The following is a 26505-nucleotide window of genomic DNA, read 5'->3' as shown; positions in this document are numbered from 1 at the left end:
GAGAGAGAGAGAGAGAGAGAGAGAGAGAGAGAGAGAGAGAGAGAGAGAGAGAGAGAGAGAGAGAGAGAGAGAGAGCACAAACCATAAGGCGTGGTTTTTATTGGATGGAGATGCTCCGTCTGCTCCCGCTGGGATTCCCACCTGCCCCCATGCCCACGCCGCTTGAGTGATCCGTTGGTCGATCTCCACCACAGAGGCTTGTTTGTGCGTGTTTGCACCGCTCGGTGGAGCCCCGGTTCCGGATAAACAGCAACCTGGTGCTGGTGCTGCTGGTGGTGGAGAGCCAGTCCTGAGGTCGGGTCCTGTCCCGAGGCGGTTCAGCGAGGATGGATCCCACATCGCGCCGAGCATCCCCGTGGCTCGCCTTGCTTGTGCTGGCGTGCGTGGGGCTGCAAGTGGACTCCAAGCGGGCCAGGCAGCCTCGGTGTCCCGCGTCGTGCACTTGCACCAAAGACAACGCGCTCTGCGAGAGCGCCGGCCTGATCCCCCGCACCTTCCCTCCGGATGTCATCTCGCTGTAAGGCAGCCTCATATTCTACTCGTACTCGTACTCGTCGTCTTGACGCCTGTTTGTATGTTTCCTGTTTCCGGGGGGGTGCATTGCAGTCCTTTTACATTCCCTTCTTCTGCTCAGGTCCTTCGTCAAGTCTGAATTCACAGAGATCCCCAAGGAGAGCTTCATCCACACGCCAGCTCTGCACCTCCTGTGAGAAACACCCCCCCCCCCCATGTTTTTTGCTGCATGATTCCAATATTTACCTCATGAAGCTGCAGGAGGGGGGCAAATATTAGAAACAGTTGTCAGTGTGATGCAGTGCAGTGCTTACACTACAGCCGTGGGAATGAAGGCCGTATATTTTTGGAATTCAAACCTTTCCAACGAGCGTTCTTATCTTTACAAAAGCGTATAAATTATGCAGGTGTCTTTTAATCTTAATCCCCAGTTCAGTGGTGTCCAAAGTGTGGGCCGGCGGCCATTTGCGGCACACAAGACATTCTCATAATCTAATATAACAAGAAAGAACAGCAAATATCGAAAAATCAGCAGTCATTTTAGGAAGAATAAAGTCAAAATATTCAAGTTTTTGGCACGTCGGTTAGCGTGCAGACATCACAGCTAGGAGACCAGGGTTCAATTCCACCCTCGGCCATCTCTGTGTGGAGTTTGCATGTTCTCCCTGTGCATGCGTGGGTTTTCTTCGGGTACTCCAGTTTCCTCCCACATTCCAAAAACATGCTAGGTTAATTTGCGATTCCAAATAGGTATGAATGTGAGTGTGAATGGTTGTTGTGCCCTGTGATTGGCTGGCCACCAGTCCAGGGTGTACCCCGCCTCTCGCCCAAAGACAGCTGGGATAGGCTCCAGCACCCCCGCAACCCTCATGAGGAACAGCAGTAGAAAATGAATGAATGACATAAAGTTGTATGACGTCCATTAAGGGCCACGGACCCCCCACTTGGTCTACTGAGGCCAGTTCTGGTAGCATTTCCATGATGAAGAACGTAGTTCCGCTTAGTTTTTGTGTTTATTGAGAAGGCATTATTATGATGCTAAGTATTGAGTCATCTTTTGAACTTGTTCTGAGAAGCCAAAACTCTTTACTCACATGAGTACAACTACGGTACCTTCATCACCGAAATCCAAGCAGAACTGTCCTTAGTGGTCCAAGTTGTCGCCTATGGACTCCAGTGCTGATGGTGAGGTTACACAAGAAAAATAAAAACTATTGCTTTCAGAGCAAAAAGTTGTAATCAAATGGGAAAAAGTAACACAAACACAAACATTGTAATATTATGAGAAACAAACAAGAAAAATATGTTGTCATTTTTGGAATATGAGGTGGGGACAAAGTAGTAACATGATGGGAATAAGGTCACAAAACAACCAGTGGCTCTACACAACGGCACATGACACGTTACCGATGCTAAAGGTTAAAATGCTAAAGCTACTTACCATTCAGAGACGCCTCGAAGGATCGGATTCAGGATCCAACACAAACCAAACACTGGTGGTGTGACCTACCACAGCAGGGTGGGCGTGCCTTGAGGCGGGCCGTGGGTGGAATACATTAAAACAGACTGTTTTCGCTGGAACCACAAAATCCAAAGAAATCCAGCTGAATAGGTGCAGATTCTGGAAGAACTAGAATGTTTTCTGTGCGCCCTGAGGCGGGCCGTGGGTGGAATACATTAAAACAGACCGTTTTCACTGGAACCACAAAATCCAAAGAAATCCAGCTGAATGGGTGCAGATTCTGGAAGAACTAGAACGTTTTCTGTGCGAGTTATTGTGCGTAGCTGCTCTATAGGAGTCCACAACTCAGGTTACAATTGAATGCATCACATAATCAGTTCACAGTTTCACATGTCCAAAAGGAGTAGGCAGAAGCAAAGCTTATTAAATCCTACCCCTCCATCTGGTACTTTTACAATCAGTAACTGTTACATTTGTTCACTTCCTGCTTTCCTAATATAATTTAAGTTTTTGTTTTGTTTGAATGAATGAGATCATACCTTTTTTGTAAACTAGTTTACAAAAAGGTAAATAATGGCATGACTGATGACTTCAAATAGTAGAATTCCGAGTGGTGATCTCTCTGTGTGCAGCCTTTTCACCGCCAATAACCTGGAGTCAATAAACGAGGATGCTTTCCTGGGTCTTCCTCATCTGGAGTATCTGTAAGTACGGACCACACCTTCTTCTTCTTCTAGAGTGGCTTCTTCATCAATTGGCTGAACGTTTGTCTTTTTTCCTCCTCTAAAGGTTCATCGAAAACAACCAAATCACTTCCATATCGCCGTACGCTTTCCGTGGACTGAAAACATTAGTGCATCTGTGAGTATGACAGCCTCCAGAAAATATGCTGCTGTAAAAGTCATGCTTTGCATCGGGAGTCTTTCCAGTTTGCAAGATGTTCATCTGTCGGATAAAAAACGAATCAAAGTCTATTGTTCTAATATTTACACTCCTGATCACAATCTTAAGACTGGTTGAAAAATAGTAAGAATGTACATTTTATACTGTTGGTTCTTAAGGAGGTTCCAAATTGGGGTGCAAAATTCAAAAAGAAGAAAAGGGAGTGAGGCAAAAACAACCTTGAGTGAGCAAAAACAAAAAGTAATCCAGTAGCAGACATTTTTTAAAAGACCCCCCTTCCAGTGTCGGCCATTTTGGAGCATTTTGACTGATCTTTCGCTTTTCCATCATTTAAAAAAAACTTTGGAGCAGCTAATGAACAGCCTGTTTCACCATAATGCTTGTTTGCAATAAACTGCTTCCTCAATTTTTCTTTTAAATCCCACTCCCATTTCTTCTTTTCTATTTGACGCTTAACTTAACTTCCTTAAGATCCAGCATTCCAAAATGTACATTCTTGCAATTTTGATAGGAGCATATAAACTGAAGTCAATCATATTTCCACACAAGCAAAACCAACACATTTTGGGATGCAACCATCCATTTTCGATTTTAGTCTTTACTGTGCAAGGTGACGATTATGTTTACTAACTGGCCTGAGGCACTATAGCTTTAATTGCATGGCATGTCCTTCAATATTGGGGGGGCGGGGGGGGGGGGGGGCGTGGACGTGGTACTGCCTCACATGAGGGCTTTCTATCCTTTTCATCTTGGTTCTTATCAATAATGCAGTACTGCTGCTGCTGGTGCTGGAATTAACGGTTCCCCATATAAGTCATATATTATAGACAAGCCTCCTCGGAGCAGCGCAAGCCGTCTGGCAACGTAGGTGCAGGTTCGCACTTGCTGCACGGCTGTAAGTCCATGCTCACACGTGTGCGTTGCTTCCTGACCAAACAGTGATAAGCAAAGTAGGGTTCCTGGTGTAGAAAACGACATATTTTTGTACCCTGAGTGTCGACCTTTTTACCCAATCACGACAATCGTGGACTGACGACAGCAGCAGTGACAGCCGAGGAGAATGTTTATCATCACCAAGATGGGAGTGCTAACGCCAGGTTGTTTTCGAGTTCTTATCCATTACAGCAAGGGTGTGCAAACTTTTTGACTCGCAGGCAGCATTTATTTAACAAAATTGACGGGGGGCCAAACTATATATTTTACACAAATAATTCTTAACAGTCCACCAGGAATTATATCTGTAAAAGTGTCATGCAACCTGCTATATGTGTTTGTGTCCCTTTTTTCAGGAGCACTTTGTAAACAGCAGACCACATCAAATAACCAAATTGAAAAAAAAAAAAAGCTTGCCCAAAGACAGCTGGGATAGGCTCTAGCACCCCCCGCGACCCTCGTGAGGATAAGCGGTAGAAAATGAATGAATAAATAAAAAAAAGCGAAACCATCAAAAGGTTGGCTCAGGTTATATGTTAAGTTTTAATGAAATGTGCGGGCCGTATTTAAACACTTGGCGGGCCAGATGTGGCCCCCGGGCCGTAGTTTGCCCACCGCTGCATTACAGGAAAGGCGTTAAAATAGGAGAAGTTTCTCATATTGACAATTCTTAGTAGAAGATAAACATTACTATTTAAAAACACAATAAAACAGTAGAAATAGTTGTAGAGGGGATGAAGAGGGGCCCGCTCAGGGGCTCTGCCCCGGGCCCCCAAATGACTGAATACGCCCCCCCCCTTACAGTATTTCAATAAACACTGTATGTTGATTAAAATTAGGATTTAAGTCTAGGAAAATCCCCACAAAATTGTTGTGCTGGAGTATCCTCGGGCAAGAAAAACACGCTACAAACATCTGCTTGAGGTGTTGTTATTGCACAACCTAGCATGTTTATCATTAGCGTTTAATGAGGAGGCAAAAAAGGGAGGTGTCTAACAGTCTTTTTTTGTTTTTTTTCAGGAGTTTGGCTTACAATAATCTGGAGACGCTCCCCAAAGATTTATTCAAAGGTCTGGAGGCGCTGACAAAAGTGTAAGTCCGCCTTCTGTTCCCCTCGCATAAACCTCACAATGCGTGGGTGCAAAAATATGCAAACATGAACCACGAGTTAAGTTAGCATGTTGGCCACACAGTCAGGATATTCTCCGGGTATTCTGGTTTGCTCCCACATTCCAAAAACATGCTAGGTTAATTGGAAAAATATGCTATTTTATTAGCATGAATTTGAAATATTAATGGCTGCACGGCGGTCGAGTGGTTTGCGCGCAGATCTCACAGGTAGGAGACCAGGGCTCAATTCCACCCTCGGCTATCTCTGTGTGGAGTTTGCATGTTCTCCCCGTGCATGCGTGGGTTTTCTCCGGGTACTCCGGTTTCCTCCCACATTCCAAAAACATGCTAAGTTAATTTGGGACTCCAAATTGTCCATAATGAATCGTTCATTTTGCTACCATAAGCGGTCTCCGGAAGCTTTTCAGAGAATTCGGTGGTGGTCACACCAGATTGTGAACTACTTTTTACTTCCAGAGACTTGCGAGGGAACCAGTTCACTTGTGACTGTAAGCTCAAGTGGCTGGTGGAGTGGATCTACAGCACCAACGCTACCGTGGATCAGATTTACTGCAAGGGCCCGTCGGCGCTGCAGGACAAGAGGATCAACGACCTGATACCTCAGGCCTTTGACTGTATCACCACAGGTTGGGTCAAATTTGGTTGGGTAGTAATTTATTTTGGTATTTTTTTTAATATTGGAGGTTTAAAAATATCCAATCCGATAATAATCAAAGTACTTTGACCAAGCTAACAAAAAATAGCACTTGGTCCAACTTTTTACATGTAAAGAAAGGCTATTAATCTACTGTCTAATCTACTATAATTAATTAATCTACTGTCTTGTTATTGAACCAATGCAAATCGTTGTACATTTTTGACAGTTTCACCTTGGAGTTGAACTTGTGCGTTCATGTCTTTGGCAGAGTTCGACTCTGAAGTAAAAATATCGAATCCGATAATAATCAAAGTTCTTTGACCAAGCTAACAAAAAATAGCACTTGGACGAACTTTTTATGTGTAAAAAAGGCTATTAATCTTCTGTCCAATCTACTATAATTAATTAATCTACTGTCTCGTTATTGAACCAATGCAAATCCTTGAACATTTTTGACAGTTTCACCTTGTAGTTGAACTTGTGCTTTCATGTCTTTGGCAGAGTTCGCCTCAGTAAAAATATCGAATCAGATAATAATCAAAGTACTTTGACCAAGCTAACAAAAAATAGCACTTGGACGAACTTTTTATGTGTAAAAAAAAGGCTATTAATCTTCTGTCCAATCTACTATAATTAATTAATCTACTGTCTCGTTATTGAACCAATGCAAATCCTTGAACATTTTTGACAGCTTCACCTTGTAGTTGAACTTGTGCTTTCATGTCTTTGGCAGAGTTCGCCTCAGTAAAAATATCGAATCAGATAATAATCAAAGTACTTTGACCAAGCTAACAAAAAATAGCACTTGGTCGAACTTTTTGTGTGTAAAAAAAAGGCTATTAATCTACTGTCTAATCTACTACGTATAGTTAATTAATCTACTGTTTCGTTATGAACCAATGCAAATCCTTCAACATTTTTGACAGTTTTACCTTGTAGTTGAAATTGTGCTTTCATGTCTTTGGCAGAGTTCGACTCTGAAGTAAAAAATATCGAATCCGATAATAATCAAAGTACTTTGACCAAACTAACAAAAAATAGCACTTGGACGAACCTTTTACGTGTTGTCCTGTCCTCACAACAGGTGTCTGTGTGCCGCTAGACAGCCAGCGAACCAATGAAGAAAACTCCGCACACAAGGCTTGCTTTTCTTGCTTTATGAAGCGTTTTTGTAAAAAAAAAAAAAAAGTGGTAACTGAAACATACAGAAAAAATGAAATAAAATTCCAATACTGCTCAGGCTAAACACACATCAACTAACAGTTAGCTAGCACACGTACACTAACCGCAAATGCAAGCTAGCAGTAGCATGAAGCTAGCGAACTTGACAAACAAGTACAACTTTTGAAATACAAAATACATCTATATAAGTGCTTTATACACCAATATACTTACAAAGACGATAATTTCCCAAGAAACAAGCGTTTAGAGCAACTTTCAGCGTGTTTATTAGGTTTTCCCGTTTTGTTTCTGCCGTGAGTCAAGCTTGCTTTTCACCGAGAGAAAACGACAAAGCTTGTCTATATGCGAGAGCACTCTCTAGTGGTCCAAAACGATACTTTCTATAGAAGATGTCTCACTCTGTAAACTTTTTAACCTTTGCGTTTTGAACAACATTCATCAGGACTTTTAGCTATTTATTACTTTCATTTTAACTAACTTGTGAAAAATATGAATTATTAATGTCTTTGACCCAAAGACATAACACATGTAAAGAAAGGCCTATTAATCTACTGTCTAATCTACAATAATCAATTAATCTACTGTCTCGTTATTGAACCAATGCAAATCCTTGTACATTTTTGACAGTTTCACCTTGGAATTGAACTTGTGCTTTCATGTCTTTGGCAGAGTTCGCCTCCTACCAGTCCCTCAAGTTCGAATCCATATCAGTGGAGGCCTTTTCCTTCGGGGAGGACCAGTTTGTGGTGTTTGCTCAGCCCTTCATTGGCAAATGTAGCTTCATGGAGTGGGATCACGTGGAGATGGTCTTCAGGAACTTTGACGATATTGACAGTAAGTTCAAATAACAAATACGGTGCGGCCCTGCATGGCATCACACCGGGAACTGTTTCTAATATTTTCCCCTCTTGTGAGACACAAGAAGCTAGCAACATCATCTATGAGATCACCATCACATGACTACAAGATGATGTCAGTCCTGTTTATCCTGTCCACATGTGAACATGTGACAGTTACACAAACTATGAATCCCTGGGAGACAAATTAGATCCTAATGTGCTGCAAGGAACATCTCGTCCTTGGAACAGTAGAGTTGTTACGAGAGAGGAATAAACTTTTTGTGGTAGTACTCGTAAAAGAAGGTGACCCAAATTTCAAATAATTCTCTTGCCGCTTAAAGATTAGCGTAACATAAGTAAAATAAGTCATTCTGGAGTATAAGTCGCACAATGCCAAAAATGCATAATTAGGTATAAAAAAACATACATAAGTCATTCCGGAGTATAAGTCGCACAATGCCAAAATTGCATAATTAGGTTGGAGAAAACATACATAAGTCGCACTGGAGTATAAGTCGCACAAGGGCAAAAATGCATAATTAGGGAGAAAAAAAACATACATAAGTCGCACTGGAGTATAATTCGCACAATGCCAAAAAATGCATAATTAGGGAGAAAAAAACATTCATAAGTCGCACTGGAGTATAATTCGCACAAATGCCAAAAATGCATAGTTAGGTAGAAAAAAACATACATAAGTCGCACTGGAGTATAATTCGCACAAGGCCAAAAATGCATAATTAGGTAGAAAAAAACATATAAGTCATTCCGGAGTACAAGTTGCACAATGCCAAAAATGCATAATTAGGTAGAAAAAAACATACATTAGTCGCTCCGGAGTAAAAGTTGCACAATGCCAAAAATGCATAATTAGTTAGATAAAAAACATACATAAGTCATACCGGAGTATAAGTCGCACATTGCCAAAAATGCATAATTTGGTAGAAAAAAACATACATAAGTCATTCCAGAGTATAAGCCGCACAATGCCAAAAATGCATAATTAGGTAGAAAAAAAACTTACATAAGTCATTCCAGAGTATAAGTCGCACAATGCCAAAAATGCATAATTAGGTAGAAAAACATACATAAGTCGCACTGGAGTATAAGTTGCATTTTTTGCGGATAAATTATTTTTTAGGTAGGTAGAAAATGGGAAAAAAAAAACAAAACCATATTTTATATAAGTCGCTTTGGAGTATAAGTCTCCCAAGGCCAAAAATGCATAATTAGGTAGAAAAAAAACTTACATAAGTCGCTCTGGAGTATAGGCCAAAAATGCATAATTAGGTAGAAAAAAACATACATAAGTCGCACTGGAGTATAAGTCGCATTTTTTGCGGATAAATAATTTTTTAGGTAGGTAGAAAATGGGGGGAAAAAAAACATATTTTATATAAGTCGCTTTGGAGTATCAGTCGCACAAGGCCAAAAATGCATAATTAGGTAGAAAAAAAACATACATAAGTCACTCCGGAGTATAAGTCGCACAAGGCCAAAAATGCATAAATGCAAAATTAGGTAGCTACTAGTAGAAGATTGACAGAAATGGCCATCAGTTCCAGACAGTGGATGCCTTCCATGAAGTCATCTTCACTTCCTGGAGCCTTTATCGTTACTTTACTTTATTTTATTCTTATTTTATAATAGTTTCGGGGTTTTTTTTAGCTATGGTCCTAAACCTTTGATCAGAACTTTTGTCCCATTTGTGCTTTCTGCATGTTGAGCCTCTACTGAAACGTCCTTCAGATCCAACATTGGGAAGAAATCCCGTTGACTGACTTACGTTGACGCGTCTTCTTCCACAGGCACGTCCACGGTGATCTGCAAGCCTCTGGTGATTGACAACCAGCTCTTCATCATTGTAGCCCAGCTCTTCGGCGGCTCCCACATCTACAAGCGTGACACGTCGGCCAACAAGTTCATCAAACTCCAAGGCATCGACATCCTGAAAATCCGCAAGCCCAACGACGTGGAGACGTTCCGCATCGACGGGGAGTCCTTCTTCGTCATCGCCGACAGCTCCAAGGCGGGTTCCACCACCATCTACAAGTGGAACGGCAACGGCTTCTACTCGCACCAGTCGCTCCACCCGTGGTACCGCGACACGGACGTGGAGTACATGGAGATCTCGTCCAAGCCTCACCTCATCCTGTCCAGCAGCTCCCAGAGGCCCGTCATCTACCAGTGGAACAAAGGAACCAAGCTCTTCGACCGACGCACCGACATCCCGGAAATGGAGGACGTCTACGCCGTCAAGCACTTCCAGGTCAAGTCGGAGCTTTACATCTGCCTGACGCGCTTCATCGGCGACTCCAAGGTGATGCGTTGGGACGGTGCTCTCTTTCGGGAACTGCAGACCATGCCGTCTCGCGGATCCATGGTCTTCCAGCCTTTCTCCGTGGGCAGCTGGCAGTACGCCATCTTGGGAAGCGACTACTCTTTCACGCAGGTGTACCGCTGGGATGCCAAGAAGGGCGAATTCGTGCACTTCCAGGAGCTCAACATCCAGGCGCCGCGGGCCTTTTCGCCCGTTTCCATCGACAACCGCCAGTTCCTGCTGGCGTCCAGCTTTAAAGGGAAGACGCAGATTTACGAGCACCTGGTCATCGATCTTAGCGTCTGATCTTAGCGACCGCACCGCAGACGGGAGGCATGCCTTCTTCTTCTTTTCTCTTTACGTGTACTCTTTTCGAAAGTGCATTTCAACCGCATTTCACGGGCAAAAATATCGGGACGGGGTGAGGTCAGGGTTCTCAAGTGCTCCTTGATGGACCTGGAACATGACCGATTAACATGACATGATGCCTTCACTGACCCCTTGTATGAGCTATAATTTGGAGAATGTTGTGGAAAAACATACCTCTCATAGGCGTAGGTGTCCCGATACTTTTGCCCGTAGTAGACAGTGGAACCTCCAAAATCCGACGTCCCCTGAGGAGAATGTTCTGGAAAAATATATGTAAATACTTTTATCTCTGATATCGAGTGTGGAGTGGAACCATCAAACAGAAAAAAAAGATGCCTCATCGAGCATGGGAAAGATCAGTTCCACAACTGTTTTGCTTTTTATTTGGCTTTTTGTGCGTTGCGACACCACCACAGGAGCCTAACAAAGACATTTAAAAAAATAACCGTAGAAGTGGAACTGAGACGTAGGACAGGGTCTGGCTGCTCGGTACAAAATGAAGTAAAAATATCCAATCTGATAATAATCAAAGTACTTTGACCAAGCTAACAAAAAATAGCACTTGGACCAACTTTTTACGTGTTAAGAAAGGCTATTAATCTACTGTCTAATCTACTATAATTAATTAATCTACTGTCTGTTATTGAACCAATGCAAATCCTTGTACATTTTTGACAGTTTCACCTTGGAGTTGAACTTGCGCTTTCATGTCTTTGGCAGAGTTCGACTCTGAAGTAAAAATATCCAATCTGATAATAATCAAAGTACTTTGACCAAGCTAACAAAACATAGCACTTGGACCAACTTTTTACATGTAAAGAAAGGCTATTAATCTACTGTCTAATCTACTATAATTAATTAACCAATGCAAATCCTTGAACATTTTTGACAGTTTCACCTTGGAGTTGAACTTGTGTTTTCATGTCTTTGGCAGAGTTCGACTCTGAAGTAAAAATATCCAATCCGATAATAATCAAAGTACTTTGACCAAGCTAACAAAAAATAGCACTTGGACCAACTTTTTACGTGTAAAGAAAGGCTATTAATCTACTGTCTAATCTACTATAATTAATTAACCAATGCAAATCCTTGAACATTTTTGACAGTTTCACCTTGTAGTTGAACTTGTGCTTTCATGTCTTTGGCAGAGTTTGACTCTGAAGTAAAAATATCCAATCCGATAATAATCAAAGTACTTTCACAAAGCTAACAAAAAATAGCACTTGGACCAACTTTTTACGTGTAAAGAAAGGCTATTAATCTACTGTCTGATCTACTATTATTAATTAACCAATGCAAATCCTTGAACATTTTTGACAGTTTCACCTTGGAGTTGAACTTGCGCTTTCATGTCTTTGGCAGAGTTCGACTCTGAAGTAAAAATATCCAATCTGATAATAATCAAAGTACTTTGACCAAGCTAACAAAACATAGCACTTGGACCAACTTTTTACATGTAAAGAAAGGCTATTAATCTACTGTCTAATCTACTATAATTAATTAACCAATGCAAATCCTTCAACATTTTTGACAGTTTCACCTTGGAGTTGAACTTGTGTTTTCATGTCTTTGGCAGAGTTCGCCTCTGAAGTAAAAATATCCAATCCGATAATAATCAAAGTACTTTCACAAAGCTAACAAAAAATAGCACTTGGACCAACTTTTTACGTGTCAAGAAAGGCTATCAATCTACTATAATTAATTAATCTACTGTCTCGTTAATGAATCAATGCAAATCCTTGTACATTTTTGACAGTTTCACCTTGGAGTTGAACTTGTTCTTTCATGTCTTTGGCAGAGTTCGCCTCTGAAGTAAAAATATCCAATCCAAGTACTTTGACCAAGCTAACAAAAAATAGCACTTGGCTAATGACGAGCTTGAACAAACTTTTTACGTGTATTTTACCAAGTAACATGTTACTTAAACAGCACTTACAATGTACAAATCAGTACTATTCAAGTACTGTGGCGGACACAGCTTGACCCCGGAACAGACTAATTGATGTAACTTGATGAACTTTTGGAGGCTCCAGCGTGATGCATGCATCTCATCCCTTCGTCATGTCACGTATATTATCTAAAGGTCGCCAAACTTTGAGAAACTCAGTCTGCCAAAAAAAAGAGAAATGTTTACATTTTTTTCTGCCAAAATAATTTGTAAAAAAAAACAAAACAACAACACTGAAGCTTTTGTACGTAACAGCAGTCGGGTATCGAACTCCTGGTGAATGTTTGTATCAGGTGTTTTCCAGCAGCATGTTGATTCTATTTTAGAACGAGTCATTTTTGTCAAGAGAACGTTCATTTTTTTTCGTCAACGAATTGACGCTTGCCTCGTTACAGTCGATAATCAATTAGTTGAATTGTAAAAGCCATAAATGACTTTGTCAAAACCTCAACCTTTAGTCTCACACAACAAGGGTGTCCAAAGTCCGGCCCGGGGGCCCCATAGCGGTTGTTGTTTACGGATTGTGGAATATTTGAAAAATTTAAATAAATATAAGATATCGCTTTTATACTAAGAATATTCAAATGATGCCCGCCTCGGGGTGTCTCGGCATGTGAGTCTGCCCTGATACAAAGCCTTTTTTCTTTAAACATATCCATGCATCATATTGTTGATATCATTAAACATATCCATATGCATGTTATGCATAGCCACACTAAAATGAGAAAACAAATATATACTATTATACAAAGGTTTTAATTTTATGAGAATAAATAAATGACAAGCTATTATAAGTTTTATTACAATATATTAAAAATTATATTTATAAAATATGAACATAAAAAATAATTATAATTATTTATATTAAATATAAATATATTAAATAATATTAAATATAATAATTATAATATATTAAATATAAAATTATTCAAATTAGTTTTTCCCTCCAAAGTTTTTTTTTAAATACGACAAATACAAATTTACATTTCTGTTTTAAATAAAATAAAAAAAATTTTTTAATAAAAATAGGAATTTATTCTCGTTTTCAGGGTTCACCACAGCAAGTCATATATTTGAAGTATTTCAAATACATAAGTGTTTACAAGATATAAAGTCATGCAGAAAAATATATATTTTCAGGTAGAAAGCTGTATTTTTGGGGTGGGGTGGGGTGAAAAGATCCTATTTTTTTTCCACAAGAGGCATATTTTAAAAAACTGATATTTTAATCACACTTTGCAGGAAAAAGAAAAAAACAAAATGTTATGTTGGGATTTTTTTTTACATCATTTTCTGGTTAAATTCATAACTTAATTCAATAAAAAATTGTGGCCCTGAGACTCTTTTCTACAAAGCCACCCCGACCTTGAGTTTTTTCGGCATGCAGGCCGTACTTTGGACACCCTTGAGGAAGAATAAATGTATTTTCAAATGTAATGAGTAGTTGTGAGAGTGTCACGATTAGGATGAAGTTGACTGACATTTTGCTCTTCCAATAAAAGCTTTTCACATGTGAGCTTGAACCATCAAACACGCTGGTCCTTGTCGCCTCAAGTCTAACCCTGACTGGGGTACAATTGAGTGTAATGCTGGTCTGAAACCAGCAGGGGCGCTGTTGAATCAGTCTCAACTCGTTTACTGTCTCAGTTGAGACACTGGCATGGAAACAGGAGTTCAGAACACACCTAAACAGGAGTAATATTTTTTTTTATTCAAAAAATATATATTTATTTTTTTTAAAATTAAAAATAAATACAATTTTTTATATACATTTTTAAATGTCTTTAATTTAAAAAAACATTTTTTAAATAAAAAAATATTTTTTTAAATTACATTTTAAAAATAAAAATATTACTCAATATTACTACTAAAAATGTATTTAATTTTTTAAAATAAAAAATAAATTAAATATTTTTTAATTAAAAAATTACATTTATTTAATAAAAAAAACATTTTTTAATAAAAAAACATTTTTTTAATAAAAAAAATATTTTTTTTAATTACATGTTTTTAATAAAAAATATTACTCAATATTACTACTAAAAATGTTAATTTTATTTTTTTTATTAAAAATAAATTACATTTCTATAATAAAAACATTTTAAATAAAATGTTTTTTTAAATTACATTTTTAAAATAAAATATATTACTCAATATTACTACTAATTATTATTTTTTTTAATAAAAAATACATTTTTCAATAAAAAAAAGTATTTTTTTATTTAAATGGTTTTAAATTAAAAAATAATGTAAAAAATATTAACCATTTTTTAAATGAAAACATTTTTTAAAATATATTTTTTACTCAGTGACAAGCAACAAATAATACAAACAAATAAAATCCTTTTTATTTTCTTCCGACAAAGTGCACACCTCATTTCTACAAAGCAGCACATGACAAGGTAATGGAATAAATACAATAGAATCTGCTGAACTGAAAAAAGGAACGAAAGAGGAAAAGAAAAAGGATGGACACACAAGCACCTGCACCATCAATCAAGCCTCTTCTTCTCAGCCCGCCCTCCATGCATGGAGGGGGGGGGGGGGGGGGGACAGCAGGTGCATAGGGTCTAAAGAGTTGTGCAAGTGCAGCGGGAGTCTCCACGAGGCCCCCTGCTGCTGAAAGGGGAAAACTAAAGTGAATGTGACTCGAGACTTCTTCTTCCGAATGAAATGAAATGAAAATCCACTATTCGGTGGCTCTTGAACGCACCTCACACATCAACCAAGGATAAAAAAAGAGGTGAATAATATTAGCAGAGAAATGACAATCCTGTACACAACAAAGGAATGGAATATACAGTACCTGCAGATGTTATGCATACAGTACAATTCTTTTCACAGGCTTTTTAGTAGGAGCTCCAGCCTGACGTATTACGTAACGCGGGTGGAAAAGCGGCGAGTCGAGCTTGCAGTTCAGCGAGGATCTTGTTTGGAGAAAAAAAAAAAAAAACAACAAAAGAAATAAAATTATTGCAGGATGTTCAGCTGCGTACTGCATGTCGATGAGGGCGTGGACGGAGGACGGGAAATAAAATAAAAGAGGGAAAGTTGAAGGACGTCCTCCTTCGCAGCGAGTACATTCGTGGCCAGTATTGCACGCCGCCAGCCCGGGCCACCCTGGCGATGCGCAGCGAGGACGTTCAGTGCTGAGGGAATCCAGTGACGAGACCACGGCGTCTCAACAGTCCGCTCCGCCGAACGTGCCGTCACAGTTTGAGCTCGTTGGCAATTTTGCAGGCGATGTTCTTAAAGGCGATGGACGTACCCGATATCCTCTTGAAGCGCACGCCGTTGAGCGAGAGGCGGGGGAGTTTGCACACCTCCATCTCCCACTGCACCAGGTTGTCCTGGCGGGCGTCGCCGTGCACGCAGAAGAGCAGGAAGCGTTCACGCTGCTCGTAATCGCAGCTGTTGGCGTCCAGGACCTTGCGGATCTCCCGCATCATCTCCGAGGGCTCCATGGAGGAGGTGGTCTTCATGCTCCAGGTGAAGCGCAGGGAGCGCGGCTTGGAGTCGCGGCTGCCGTCCTCCTTGGTGTCGCCCGACGTGCTCCTGGGTCGGCAAGAGAAGAGGTCATCTCAACGGATACGCTAACTTGGCCAGCCTCGGGAACCTCGCCGTCACTCTCCGCCGCATGCAGCAGATCATCATTTTTATTTGATTTATTTCTATTTTCATTATTTATATTATTATTATTTATTTTATTATTATTATTATTTATTATTATTTAAAATTATTATTATTATTTATTTATATTATTTATATTTATTTCTATATATTTTTAAATAAACAAATTAAATACATTTTGCAAATGACTTTGGAGTTTTCTGTAAAGAAATAAAAATATATATTTCATTATTCAAATGTCTTCAATAAAAAGCGACGACAAAGAAATAGAAATAAAAAGATGAATGTCTCCCTCTGCTGGTGGCGATCACGTACTGCCATTCATTCCAAATATTTATTATTTATTTCTTTTATTATCATTATTAATTATTATTAGTATTATTTATATTGTTTATATTTACTTCTATATTTTTTAATAACTACAAATTAAATACATTTTGCAAAATATTTTGGAGTTTTCTTTAAAGAAATAAAAATATATATTTCATTTAACATCAAAATGTCTTCAATAAAAAGATGAATGTCTCCCCCTGCTGGTGGCGACCACGTACTGCCATTCATTCCAAAGATTTATTATTATTTATTTCTTTTATTATTATTATTTATTATTATTATTTTTCATTATTTTTATTATTTATTTATGTATATTTTTTAATAACTACAAATTAATTAAATGTTGCAAATGACTTTGGAGTTTTCTTGAAAGAAATAAAAATATATATTTCATTTAACATTAAAATGTCTTCAATAAAAAGCGACGACAAAGATAGAAATAAAAAGATGAATGTCTCCCCCTGCTGGTGGCGACCACGTACTGCCATTCATTCCAAAGATTGCAGATTCCACATGAAACGGAAGAGCCGGGAATCTCACCTGGTTGCTTCCGTCCTGGCGCTGGCCTCCCCCTCGCTGGGCACCCTGGGATACAAAAAAGCAGGAAGAAATGGTGAGTTGGGGGGTGAAGGACGGCACCCCCACTTTCAGTGCCACAAGAGGGGAAAGAGATGGGGGGGCGGTCAGGCTTCATGCCAGGAAGGAATCCACCCACACTCCAGGGTGGCGGGGGCGAGCACACAATGGAGGCTGGTGCGCCTCCGCCGGTGCGCCATGTGAGAAAGCGGATGTGGTGGCTTAGTAGGACAGTTAAGATGGTGAGAGGTTGCGTCTCCGGGCAAGTGGACACGAGGGAGACGGGGGAGGGGGGCAGGGGGGGCAGCGTAACGGGGGTGTCAGTGAGCAAAGGAGGTGGTAGAAAGGGCGGGTACACCAGGAGTTATGTCTGAAGTCACTTGTTTGGACAAACAAGAGGTGAACAAAGTGTTCTCCTACCTCCGAGTGGACCTGAAAGACAGAGCCCTACGCCAGGGAGGGAAAACAAAAGAAAAGAAAACAAAAGAAAGGAAAGCTGTGAGCGCTAACCGCCATTTTGACTGAGGGCACGACCGCTGGATGCTAGCTTTTTTTATTATGATCCTATGCCAAAATGTACGGATTTATTTCCAAGAGGATGATCAAGTGATAACCACTGCTTAAATGGATCCTTTTTCACCCTCAAAGCATGCTGAGGAAGTTAGCATTCCTTTATGCTTCCCTTGGATTTTGCCGGTGCAATGCTGCCCCCTGCTGGCTAGTCTCTAGCATGTGGAAATGACAGCATGTGTGTCAAGTAAGTAGTGTATTCACTTCATGTATTGATGAATTACATTGAAGTCATTTGTGAAATCAATGAATGTAAATGAATCATTGAATAATAAAGTTATATTCAGGTAGCCAAGCTAATATACAAGAACAGAAAAAAACAGCAAATCATAAAAGCATTCAATCAACAATTCCTACACTCTGTGTACCATCCATCATGCTTCATCACACGCCAAACATGACGTGAAATGAATCCAATGTATGGATCATATACTTTGATTGGAGTATGGATTTTAGATCATGAAGTATGTCTTAGTATGTCCTGGTATGTCTTAGTATTTCTTAGTATTTCTTGGTATGTCCTGGTATGTCTCAGTATGTCCTGTTATATCCTGGTATGTCTTAGTATATCCTGGTGTGTCTTGGTATGTCCTGGTGTGTCTTGGTATGTCCTGGTGTGTCTTGGTATGTCTTAGTATGTCCTGGTGTGTCTTAGTATGTCCCTGTATGTCTTGGTATGTCTTAGTATGTCCTGGAATGTCTTGGTATGTCTTAGTATGTCTTGGTATGTCTTAGTATGTCCTGGTGTGTCTTAGTATGTCCTGGTGTGTCTTAGTATGTCCTGGAATGTCTTGGTATGTCTTAGTATGTCCTGGAATGTCTTGGTATGTCTTAGTATGTCTTGGTATGTCTTAGTATGTCCTGGTGTGTCTTAGTATTTCCTGGTGTGTCTCTGTATGTCTTAGTATTTCCTGGTGTGTCTCTGTATGTCTTAGTATTTCCTGGTGTGTCTCTGTATGTCTTAGTATGTCCTGGTATGTCCTTGTATGTCTTAGTATGTCCTGGTATGTCCGAGTATGTCTTAGTATGTCCTGGTGTGTCCCTGTATGTCCTGGTATGTCTTAGTATGTCCTGGTATGTCCGAGTATGTCCTAGTATTTCCTGGTGTGTCTCTGTATGTCTTAATATGTCCTGGTATGTCCTTGTATGTCTTTGTATGTCCTGGTGTGTCCCTGTATGTCCTGGTATGTCTTAGTATGTCCTGGTAAGTCTTTGTATGTCTTAGTATGTCCTGGTATGTCATAGTATGTCTTTGTATGTCCTGGTGTGTCCTGGTATGTCTTAGTATGTCCTGGTATGTGTCTCTAATTTCAGTATTAATAATAATTATGATGATTATATTTAGCATTTCAGATAGCGTTTGTACTCCAATACAATAAGCAGACTTTTTGACACAGATGTGCAGGTGTACCTAATCATGTGGCCCCCCCTCACTCACCTGCGTACGAACTTGGAGGTGATCTTGCTGATGATGCCGGTGGAGGTCCCTCGCCGCTGCTGAGCGAGGGCTCCCGTGTCGTGGGACAGCGTGGGCGAGGCCGGGGGCCCGTTGTAGGTGGCGCTGCGGCGGTCTCGCAGCTGAGCCCCGTGGAAGGTGCTGCGGCTGGTGGTGCCGCGCGGGAAGCGGTTCTTCTCCGGCGTGCTAATACTGTGTGCGGAGGGCGAGGTGGAGGGCCCACGCGGGGAGGGGCTACGCAAGCATGAATGTAGCGTGAGTAAAGACGCCTTTCAATGGCGGTCAAAACGAGCGCTCACCTGGATTTCAGCTCGGTGTTGTCATCGATGGGGGGCAGTGTGCTCTTTGACGGGTGTCCTGAAGATGACATGGACTTGATGTGGCGAGGCCGCGTGGAGGTGACTGCGGTGGACGGGGTGCTGCCCGATACTTCGGTTAAGCTGGAATGGCCAAGGGGGAAGGTTGGATGCCACGGCGGTGAATCGACGAGGTGGCGTTTGAGCGTGCACGTTTTACCTGCTGTCTTTGCCGTTGGGAATCGCCGAGTAGCGGTCGGTGGAGGAGCGCTCACACACGTACGTGTTCCTCCGAGTCATTGAGCCGTTGGTCTGCGGCCAAACACACGGTAAGAACACTGCGCAACTTTATACATCATAAGGCACTGAACAATTCTCATTTACAGCCATCCATTTTCCATATCACTAATCCTCACTAGGGTGGGGGCATGCTGGAGCCTATCCCAGCTGTCTTTGGCAGTATTATGGACTTGATTTTTGTTAATCTCGTGATTGATTCATGAATATGGTAATGGTAATGGTTTTATTTCATTTGAACATGCATCAGATTACAATTGAATGCATCACATAATCAGTTCACAGTTCCACATGTCCAAAAGGAGTAGGAAGAAGCAAAGCTTATTAAATCCTAGTAAGTTCCTAGTAACCTATTAAATCCATAGTAAGTGTCAATATATATGTGATAGTGATATAGCACATCATGACTGGTTCAAGACTCTTCAACAAATCCTTGTTTTTTTTAATAAAATTTAAAAAAACAAGGATTTGTTCACTTCCTGCTTTCCTAATATAGTTAAACTTTTAAATTAGTTTAGTTTTTTTTTGTCACGTACCGTAGTAGGAGGTGATATGACCATCCAATGATATAATGGGTACCATAGTAACTGTCAATATAGTGATATATAGACTATTCATCCTTGTTTTTTTTTTTTTTTATTAAAAAAAAACAAAAAAACAAGGATGAAGAATCCTTGTTTGTCATCCTTGTTTTTAAAAAAATTATTTATTAAAAAAAAAAACACAAGGATGAAGAGTCCTTGATTGTCATCCTTGTTTTTAAAAAAAATTATTTATAAAAAAAAAAAACACAAGGATGAAGAGTCCTTGATTGTCATCCTTGTTTTTTTTTTAAACAAAAGGATGAAGAGTCTTCAGACTAATCAGTTCACAGTTCCACATGTCCAAAAGGAGTAGGAAGAAGCAAAGCTTATTAAATCCTACCCCTCCATCTGGTACTTTTACAATCAGTAACTGTTACATTTGTTCACTTCCTGCTTTCCAAATATAATTTAAGTTATTTTTTTTATTTTATTTTTGTCCGGTACCAAAGTACGAGGTGATATGAGCATCCAATGACATAATGGGTACCATAGTAAGTGTCAATATAGTGATATATATAGCACATCATGACTGGTTCAAGACTCTTCATCCTTGTTTTTTTTTTTACTTTTATTTAAAAAACACCTTTTTTACTTTTATTTAAAAAAAAAAAACAAGGATGAAGAGTCTTCAGACTAATCAGTTCCCAGTTTCACATGTTCAAAAGGAGTAGGAAGAAGCAAAGCTTATTAAATCCTACCCCTCCATCTGGTACTTTTACAATCAGTAACTGTTACATTTGTTCACTTCCTGCTTTCCTAATATGATTTAACTTAACATAATGGGTAACATAGTACATAATGGGTACCATAGTAAGTGTCAATATAGTGATATATATAGCACATCATGACTGGTTCAAGACTGTTCATCCTTGTTTTTTTTAAATTTTATTAAAAAAAAAACTATATAAAAAATATATATAGTTTTTATCTGAATGACAGGTTGTGATGCCCCTAATATATACTGTATATGAGCTCTCATAGAGATCTTGTTTTGTTTTGGAGCGCTTACCCCCACACTACTTGTTGTTTTCTTCCGCTCCTGCACTCCCAGCGGTGAGGCGGGAACATCCCCTTTGGAAGTACTGAGCTCCAGCCGACGGGCTCCGTCCCACTCCTCCCGGTGGTCGCTCTCCACGCTCAGAGCCTGACCACGCCGCGCACAGGACATGGCCGGCGGCACCGACGGGCCCACTAGGAGAATCGCAGGAAGACGACACGTTGACACAGTGTAAAGGTTACAGAACATAAATGTTTTTGGACACCGCGCCTCATTCCCTGGGTACTTCTGTAGGACGGTACCAGCTGAGCTGCTCGGGCGCTCGAATAATTAATCTTCCCATTCACTTGGCGCTGGGAACACACATATGACTTCATCCTACTCCATCATTATATAGCTAGCACTTCCTACTACTTTTAGTTGATTATTCTTCATTTTGAAAAGTGGTGCAAATCTCCACAGTACTACTAGTATTAGTACTAGTTAACTAGATAATATAGTTAACTCCACTAACCCAGTAAAGTGCAGATTGATACAGAATTATCCATACTTCCGATACATGTTCTTTATGCTGTAAAATCCATTCTCAATAAAAAAAGATTGACACCAGTTTCAGAAATGTGCCATGGGCCACACTTTGGACACCCTGCCTTTAAATAATGATAATAATAAAGCTTTGTGTTAATATTGCTTACTTATATCAACATTTTATTTTTTGCTCCATTGTTTTGGTTTAGGGGCGGCACGGCGGGCGAGTGGTTAGCGTGTAGACCTCACAGCTAGGAGGACCAGGGTTCGATTCCACCCTCGGCCATCTCTGTGTGGAGTACTGCGGTTTCCTCCCACATTCCAAAAACATGCTAGGTTAATTGGCAACTCCAAATTGTCCATAGGTATGAATGTGAGTGTGAATGGTTGTTTGTCTATATGTGCCCTGTGATTGGCTAACGACCAGTCCAGGGTGTACCCCGCTTCTCGCCCGAAGACAGCTGGGATAGGCTCCAGCACCCTCGTGAGGAAAAAGCGGTAGAAAATGAATGAATTAATGAATGTTTTGGTTTAAATGTATTTCTACAACATGCCATGGGCCAATGAAAAGCGAGCTTACTCATGGAATTACTGTAAACAAAACAAGACTTTTCCTCACCTGCACTGCCTGTAATGATGAATGAGGCAAATTATCTCTATGAAAAACATCAAGCCAACCACCAAAAGCCACAAATTCACACATCAACTGACATTTCACGCTGAATGTCAATAAAGCAAAGCTGTTGATTCCTCATGCGATGAGGTGCTGCTCCTGTGATAAAGGAGCTAGCCACAAGATGGCGCCAGACGAACCGCCCCCACCACAAGGAAGCTGCAGCTGAGTCACCACTTCAGTTGGTAACACAGATTACACTCATGTGTAATTTAATCCCAATGGTGTAAAAACCGATGGCTAAATAAGAACAACCCCCCCCCCCCCAGCATCACTGTCAGAACCAGGGTAGAATGCTGTTACTTAGCTTCTCTACGACACCCCCACCACCACCACCATCATTGTTATCATCAACAACAACATCCCCACCATGATCACTGTAGCGGCGCTGCTTCTGATTGGCCGAGATGCTCCGTGTGACTTTTGGATGGGCTGGAGAAATACTGGAGCCGTTGTTGATGTCGCTGGTCGGCCGCTGCCGCTGAGCCAGGACGCTGTTGGTCAGGGGCTCGCTCCCCTCAAACTGTCCGTGGAAAAAAAAAGAGAAGGGAAAAGGGATTATATGCTAGCTGCATGTAATGGTAACGCTAATGGTTTTATTTCATTTGAACATGCATCAGATTACAATTGAATGCATCACATAATCAGTTCACAGTTCCACATGTCCAAAAGGAGTAGGAAGAAGCAAAACTTATTAAATCTGCTACTTTTACAATCAGTAACTGTTACATTTGTTCACTTCCTGCTTTCCTAATATAATTTAAACTTGAATTGGCTCATCGTTGTGCATTGTTCGAGGTCCTTACTCAATCCATTCCATAGTTTGATGCCACATACTGAAATGCTATGGCTTTTTAATGTAGTCCTAGCATATAAGTGTTTCAAATGTCCTGGCTGATCAGCACAATATGGCCGGGCACCATGAAGGATATAGAGAATATACATCTGCATCACGTGTCAAAAGAAGATATATGATATCTTCTATGATGCTCAACTCATTTTTACACATTTGTAACAGTGAAAGCCTCCCAGACCACGTGCTTCAATAATACCGGCCTAGTATTTGTCTCACACAGGGTTAGCTTCTTTTTACACTTGAAAGACAGCTCATACTAAAAAAAGGTGAGGTGCCTAATAAGCCACCTGAAACACCAGGTTTAAAAAGTGCATCAGGTTTGCCAGAGACCTCCGTGGGATCACAGCGGTTACTCGGAACATGTGCCCGAATACAGTGCACCTTGCTGGGCCGCAGCAGGTGGTCCTTCCACTCTATACTCTGGTTCTCCTGGTAGTAGTGATGTCATGATATTTTATTAGGACAAATCAACATCTACATAAGTTTAATTGAGTCTTATTTCCCTCCAGGTGTACACAGACTACAATTAAATTAAAAAAAAATAAAAGTAACTATTAAAAAGTTATGGGTTATCGGTACCATATTGGTCTTGAGAGGCATCTCTCTCATTAACTTCTTTTTACACTTGAATGACTACAAGGCTCCATCTCCACTCAAATGCTATGCCACCGTTAAACATGGTCAAAGGATCAGTAGCTATAGGTTATTTTAGTTTTAAAAACAAAACTATACTTGTATGACAATTACATGTGTTAATAATAATATAGGCGGTATTTCATGGATTTGCTGGAAAATGTAAACAAATCCTCTCCATTAAGATGTGAGAAAGATGCTGACCTCCGGAGCTTTTCTTCCAAGCAGCAGGTAAGTGGCCATGACATCATCATATTTCTGGTTTTGTAAGGACTCGGTGATCTCATCTTTTGGGAAGCCCATCGTCACCATGAGCTCTGTTGGGTAAAAAAAAAAAAAAAAATGTCAGTTCCCGTTGCCAAGTGACCCATGTCAATGACACACATGTAGGAAAACACACCTATTCTGGTTGAGTCGCTGAAGTCGGCCTCTGGCTCAGTGTACGGCTTTAGTTCCTCCTCCTCGTGACCGACATTCATCCAGTGGTCTTTCATGATTTGCTAACGAAAGAACGAAGAACTTGTAAAGACGACTCCAAACACCATTTTCAAAGAGCCGAATAACAAAGTTCAGTATTATGGTTGTGGAGTGTGCTGTACCGACTGGTAAGTGACAATAACACAATATGTGCGATGATTCATGAAGCTAACACGAACAAGGATGTTCCGAGTGACCATGCCGTCAACACCAACGGATCACATCTGGCTGACCGGAAAAATTAACCAAGCAAAAAAAAAAAATTGTAGGCAAGAATACCTCCAGACTGCCACGTTTGACCGGGTTGAGCACCAGTAGTTTCTTCAGCAGGTTTTCACAGTCGGTGGACATGTAGAAGGGGATGCGGTACTTTCCCCGCAGGACCCTTTCTCTCAGCTCCTGCACGGCAAAGCAAAAAGGAGGCAAGTTAGCACCAACAATGTCAGACCAGACGAGCTGATCCGAGGAGATTTTGCAGTCCTCTGATCCATACTCAGGAATGATAGCCCGGCACGCTTGGGCACCGGATACGGGAGTATCCTGGACCTGCTACCTCTGTTCATACACAAGCACATGCTGCGGACAACGTGGACGCGTCTGGGGCTGCAACTAACCTTTATTTTAATAACCGATTATCTGTAGATTATTTTTCAGATGAATCCATGATCAGAATCAGATTAAAAAAACACACTTCCAATTCCTGCCTCTTTCTGCCTTAGAAATAAAATATTTGAACTGACAGAGCAAATAAGAGCACAGGCACAAATCTAAGTGTCTAATAGCTAATAAATGTCTAATCATGTCTAATAAAACAATAAATGTACACAAAATGTACACATTAGTCCCATCATATTTGAACTTGATTGTCAAAACAATCTTTACAATTAATCATTACAACTTTTTGGCCACCTAATTGTCCCCAAATAACATTAATATTTCATTCATTCATTCATTCATTCATTTTCTACCGCTTTTCCTCATGAGGGTCGCGGAGGGTGCTGGAGCCTATCCCAGCTGTCTTCGGGCGAGAGGCGGGGGTACACCCTGGACTGGTGGCCAGCCAATCACAGGGCACATATAGACAAACAGCCATTCACACTCACAATTTGGAGTCACCAATTAACCTAGCATGTTTTTGGAATAAAACCGGAGTTTTTGGAATAAAACCGGATTTCACAGGCACATGCCGACACGCAACGTAGCATACATGTCATATCATGAAGGCATTTGCTTCCAACACCGAATTATTAATAACAACCCCCACCCTGTCTAATGCTGATAAATACAAACACCTGAAATAATCCAAAATGTCTGCGCTGAGATCACTTTCTCACGCAAGGGCATATACTGTACATGCCGGCATTGTGCTGTACATACTGTATGAGTAATGAGGAGAATAATAAGCTAAATCATCCAGAAGGTCATCATGAAGTGATGGTACGATGTAGAGCTCCAGTGTAAGTTACAGGGAAAGTCAAATCCCCGGAAAAAGCACAAACGTCAACTAAAAGCAAACAACAGAAAACATACAAACAGAAATAATGAATATCTGATATCCGCTTTGCTGCTACTGCTGCTGCTGCTTCATGAATCATTTCTACCGTTGCTGCATTATTGAAGCAGGGCGGATCAACCTCCCAGCCAAGTCTCACTCCTAATGATAGAAAACAGGAAATTCCACTCTTAATCTGATCACTCAGGAAACACAGAATCATGTCCACGCACGTAAACCTAAGGAGAAAAAGTCATAATCCTCCAGTTGGGCAATACCTGTTGAGGGCAAGCGGGAGGGGGCATCACATGAAACCTGACCGCCTCTTGTAGGCCTCTTTGAGGCGCATGATAATCCCTACCCAAGCCACGAAAACGGCATCTTTAATTTGTATTTAAAATCTACTCTATTCAGAAATGCATGGTTGTAGACTAAGGGTGTCCAAAGTGCAGCCACAGGGCCATTTGGGGCTCGCGGCTGTTTTTTAATTGGCCCACCGCACATTCTACAAATATAATTGATCACCTCGTACTTCGGTACGAGGTACATTATATATCTAAAAAAAAAAAAAACAACAACCTTAAACTGTATTATGGAAAGCAGGAAGTGAACAAATGTAACAGTTACTGATTGTAAAAGTACCAGATGGAGGGGTAGGATTTAATAAGCTTTGCTTTTTCCTAGGCGGCACGGCGGTCGAGTGGTTAGCGCACAGACCTCACAGCTAGGAGACCAGGGTTCAATTCCACCCTCGGCCACCTCTGTGTGGAGTTTGCATGTTCTCCCCGTGCATGTGTGGGTTTTCTCCGGGTACTCCGGTTTCCTCCCACATTCCAAAAACATGCTAGGTTAATTAGCCACTCCAAATTG

General features: G+C 40.6%; 3 protein-coding genes and 1 long non-coding RNA gene across 5 annotated transcripts in view; 1 reads left to right on the top strand and 3 right to left on the bottom strand.

Moving 5' to 3' along the window:
* myofl (myoferlin like) overlaps nt 1–708 on the bottom strand; it is a 61342-nt gene extending 60634 nt beyond the window's left edge. Inside the window, exon 1 of the mRNA XM_058064867.1 lies at nt 83–708. The gene's annotated coding sequence lies outside the window, so the exon portion shown is untranslated. The remainder of the gene's footprint in view (nt 1–82) is intronic.
* On the top strand, nt 81–13753 carry LOC131119961 (leucine-rich glioma-inactivated protein 1-like). The gene is made up of 8 exons (XM_058064875.1): nt 81–517; nt 635–706; nt 2608–2679; nt 2765–2836; nt 4832–4903; nt 5399–5568; nt 7431–7595; nt 9409–13753. Exons 1-8 carry the CDS (start codon nt 327–329, stop codon nt 10224–10226), a joined length of 1632 nt encoding a protein of 543 aa, XP_057920858.1. The 5' UTR covers nt 81–326; the 3' UTR covers nt 10227–13753.
* LOC131119963 (uncharacterized) lies at nt 1302–7080 on the bottom strand. Its single transcript, XR_009126619.1, has 3 exons — nt 6975–7080; nt 6634–6774; nt 1302–2920 (listed from the first exon to the last, which is right to left on the bottom strand). It is a non-coding gene; the product is annotated as an uncharacterized LOC131119963 (long non-coding RNA).
* Nucleotides 13754–14587: 834 nt separating the features above from the next.
* Nucleotides 14588–26505, bottom strand: part of mark1 (MAP/microtubule affinity-regulating kinase 1) — a 44684-nt gene continuing 32766 nt past the window's right edge. Inside the window, exons 9-19 of one of the 2 annotated variants that reach the window (XM_058056328.1) lie at nt 24423–24542; nt 24067–24166; nt 23871–23983; nt 22547–22700; nt 20989–21170; nt 19319–19410; nt 19102–19242; nt 18785–19036; nt 17197–17223; nt 16741–16785; nt 14588–15792 (exon numbers count right to left, since the gene is read on the bottom strand). In XM_058056328.1, coding sequence (XP_057912311.1) covers nt 15447–15792; nt 16741–16785; nt 17197–17223; nt 18785–19036; nt 19102–19242; nt 19319–19410; nt 20989–21170; nt 22547–22700; nt 23871–23983; nt 24067–24166; nt 24423–24542 — 1572 coding nt within the window. In that variant the 3' untranslated portion in view covers nt 14588–15446. The remainder of the gene's footprint in view (nt 15793–16740; nt 16786–17196; nt 17224–18784; nt 19037–19101; nt 19243–19318; nt 19411–20988; nt 21171–22546; nt 22701–23870; nt 23984–24066; nt 24167–24422; nt 24543–26505) is intronic. The other variant, XM_058056338.1, reaches the window with a different exon arrangement.

This window comes from Doryrhamphus excisus, chromosome 2 (assembly GCF_030265055.1).
Source record: "Doryrhamphus excisus isolate RoL2022-K1 chromosome 2, RoL_Dexc_1.0, whole genome shotgun sequence".
NCBI classification, from domain to species: Eukaryota; Metazoa; Chordata; class Actinopteri; order Syngnathiformes; family Syngnathidae; genus Doryrhamphus; species Doryrhamphus excisus.
This window is presented reverse-complemented; position numbering and strand designations above follow the sequence as displayed.

What these genes read in the sequence shown, in the direction of transcription:
- LOC131119961 (XM_058064875.1), top strand. Translation starts at nt 327, where the DNA reads ATGGATCCCACATCGCGCCGAGCATCCCCGTGGCTCGCCTTGCTTGTG. An exon ending in CTGGAGGCGCTGACAAAAGT is followed by an intron (nt 4,904 to 5,398) that starts GTAAGTCCGCCT and finishes TTTTACTTCCAG; the next exon opens with AGACTTGCGAGGGAACCAGT. An exon ending in CTTTGACTGTATCACCACAG is followed by an intron (nt 5,569 to 7,430) that starts GTTGGGTCAAAT and finishes TGTCTTTGGCAG; the next exon opens with AGTTCGCCTCCTACCAGTCC.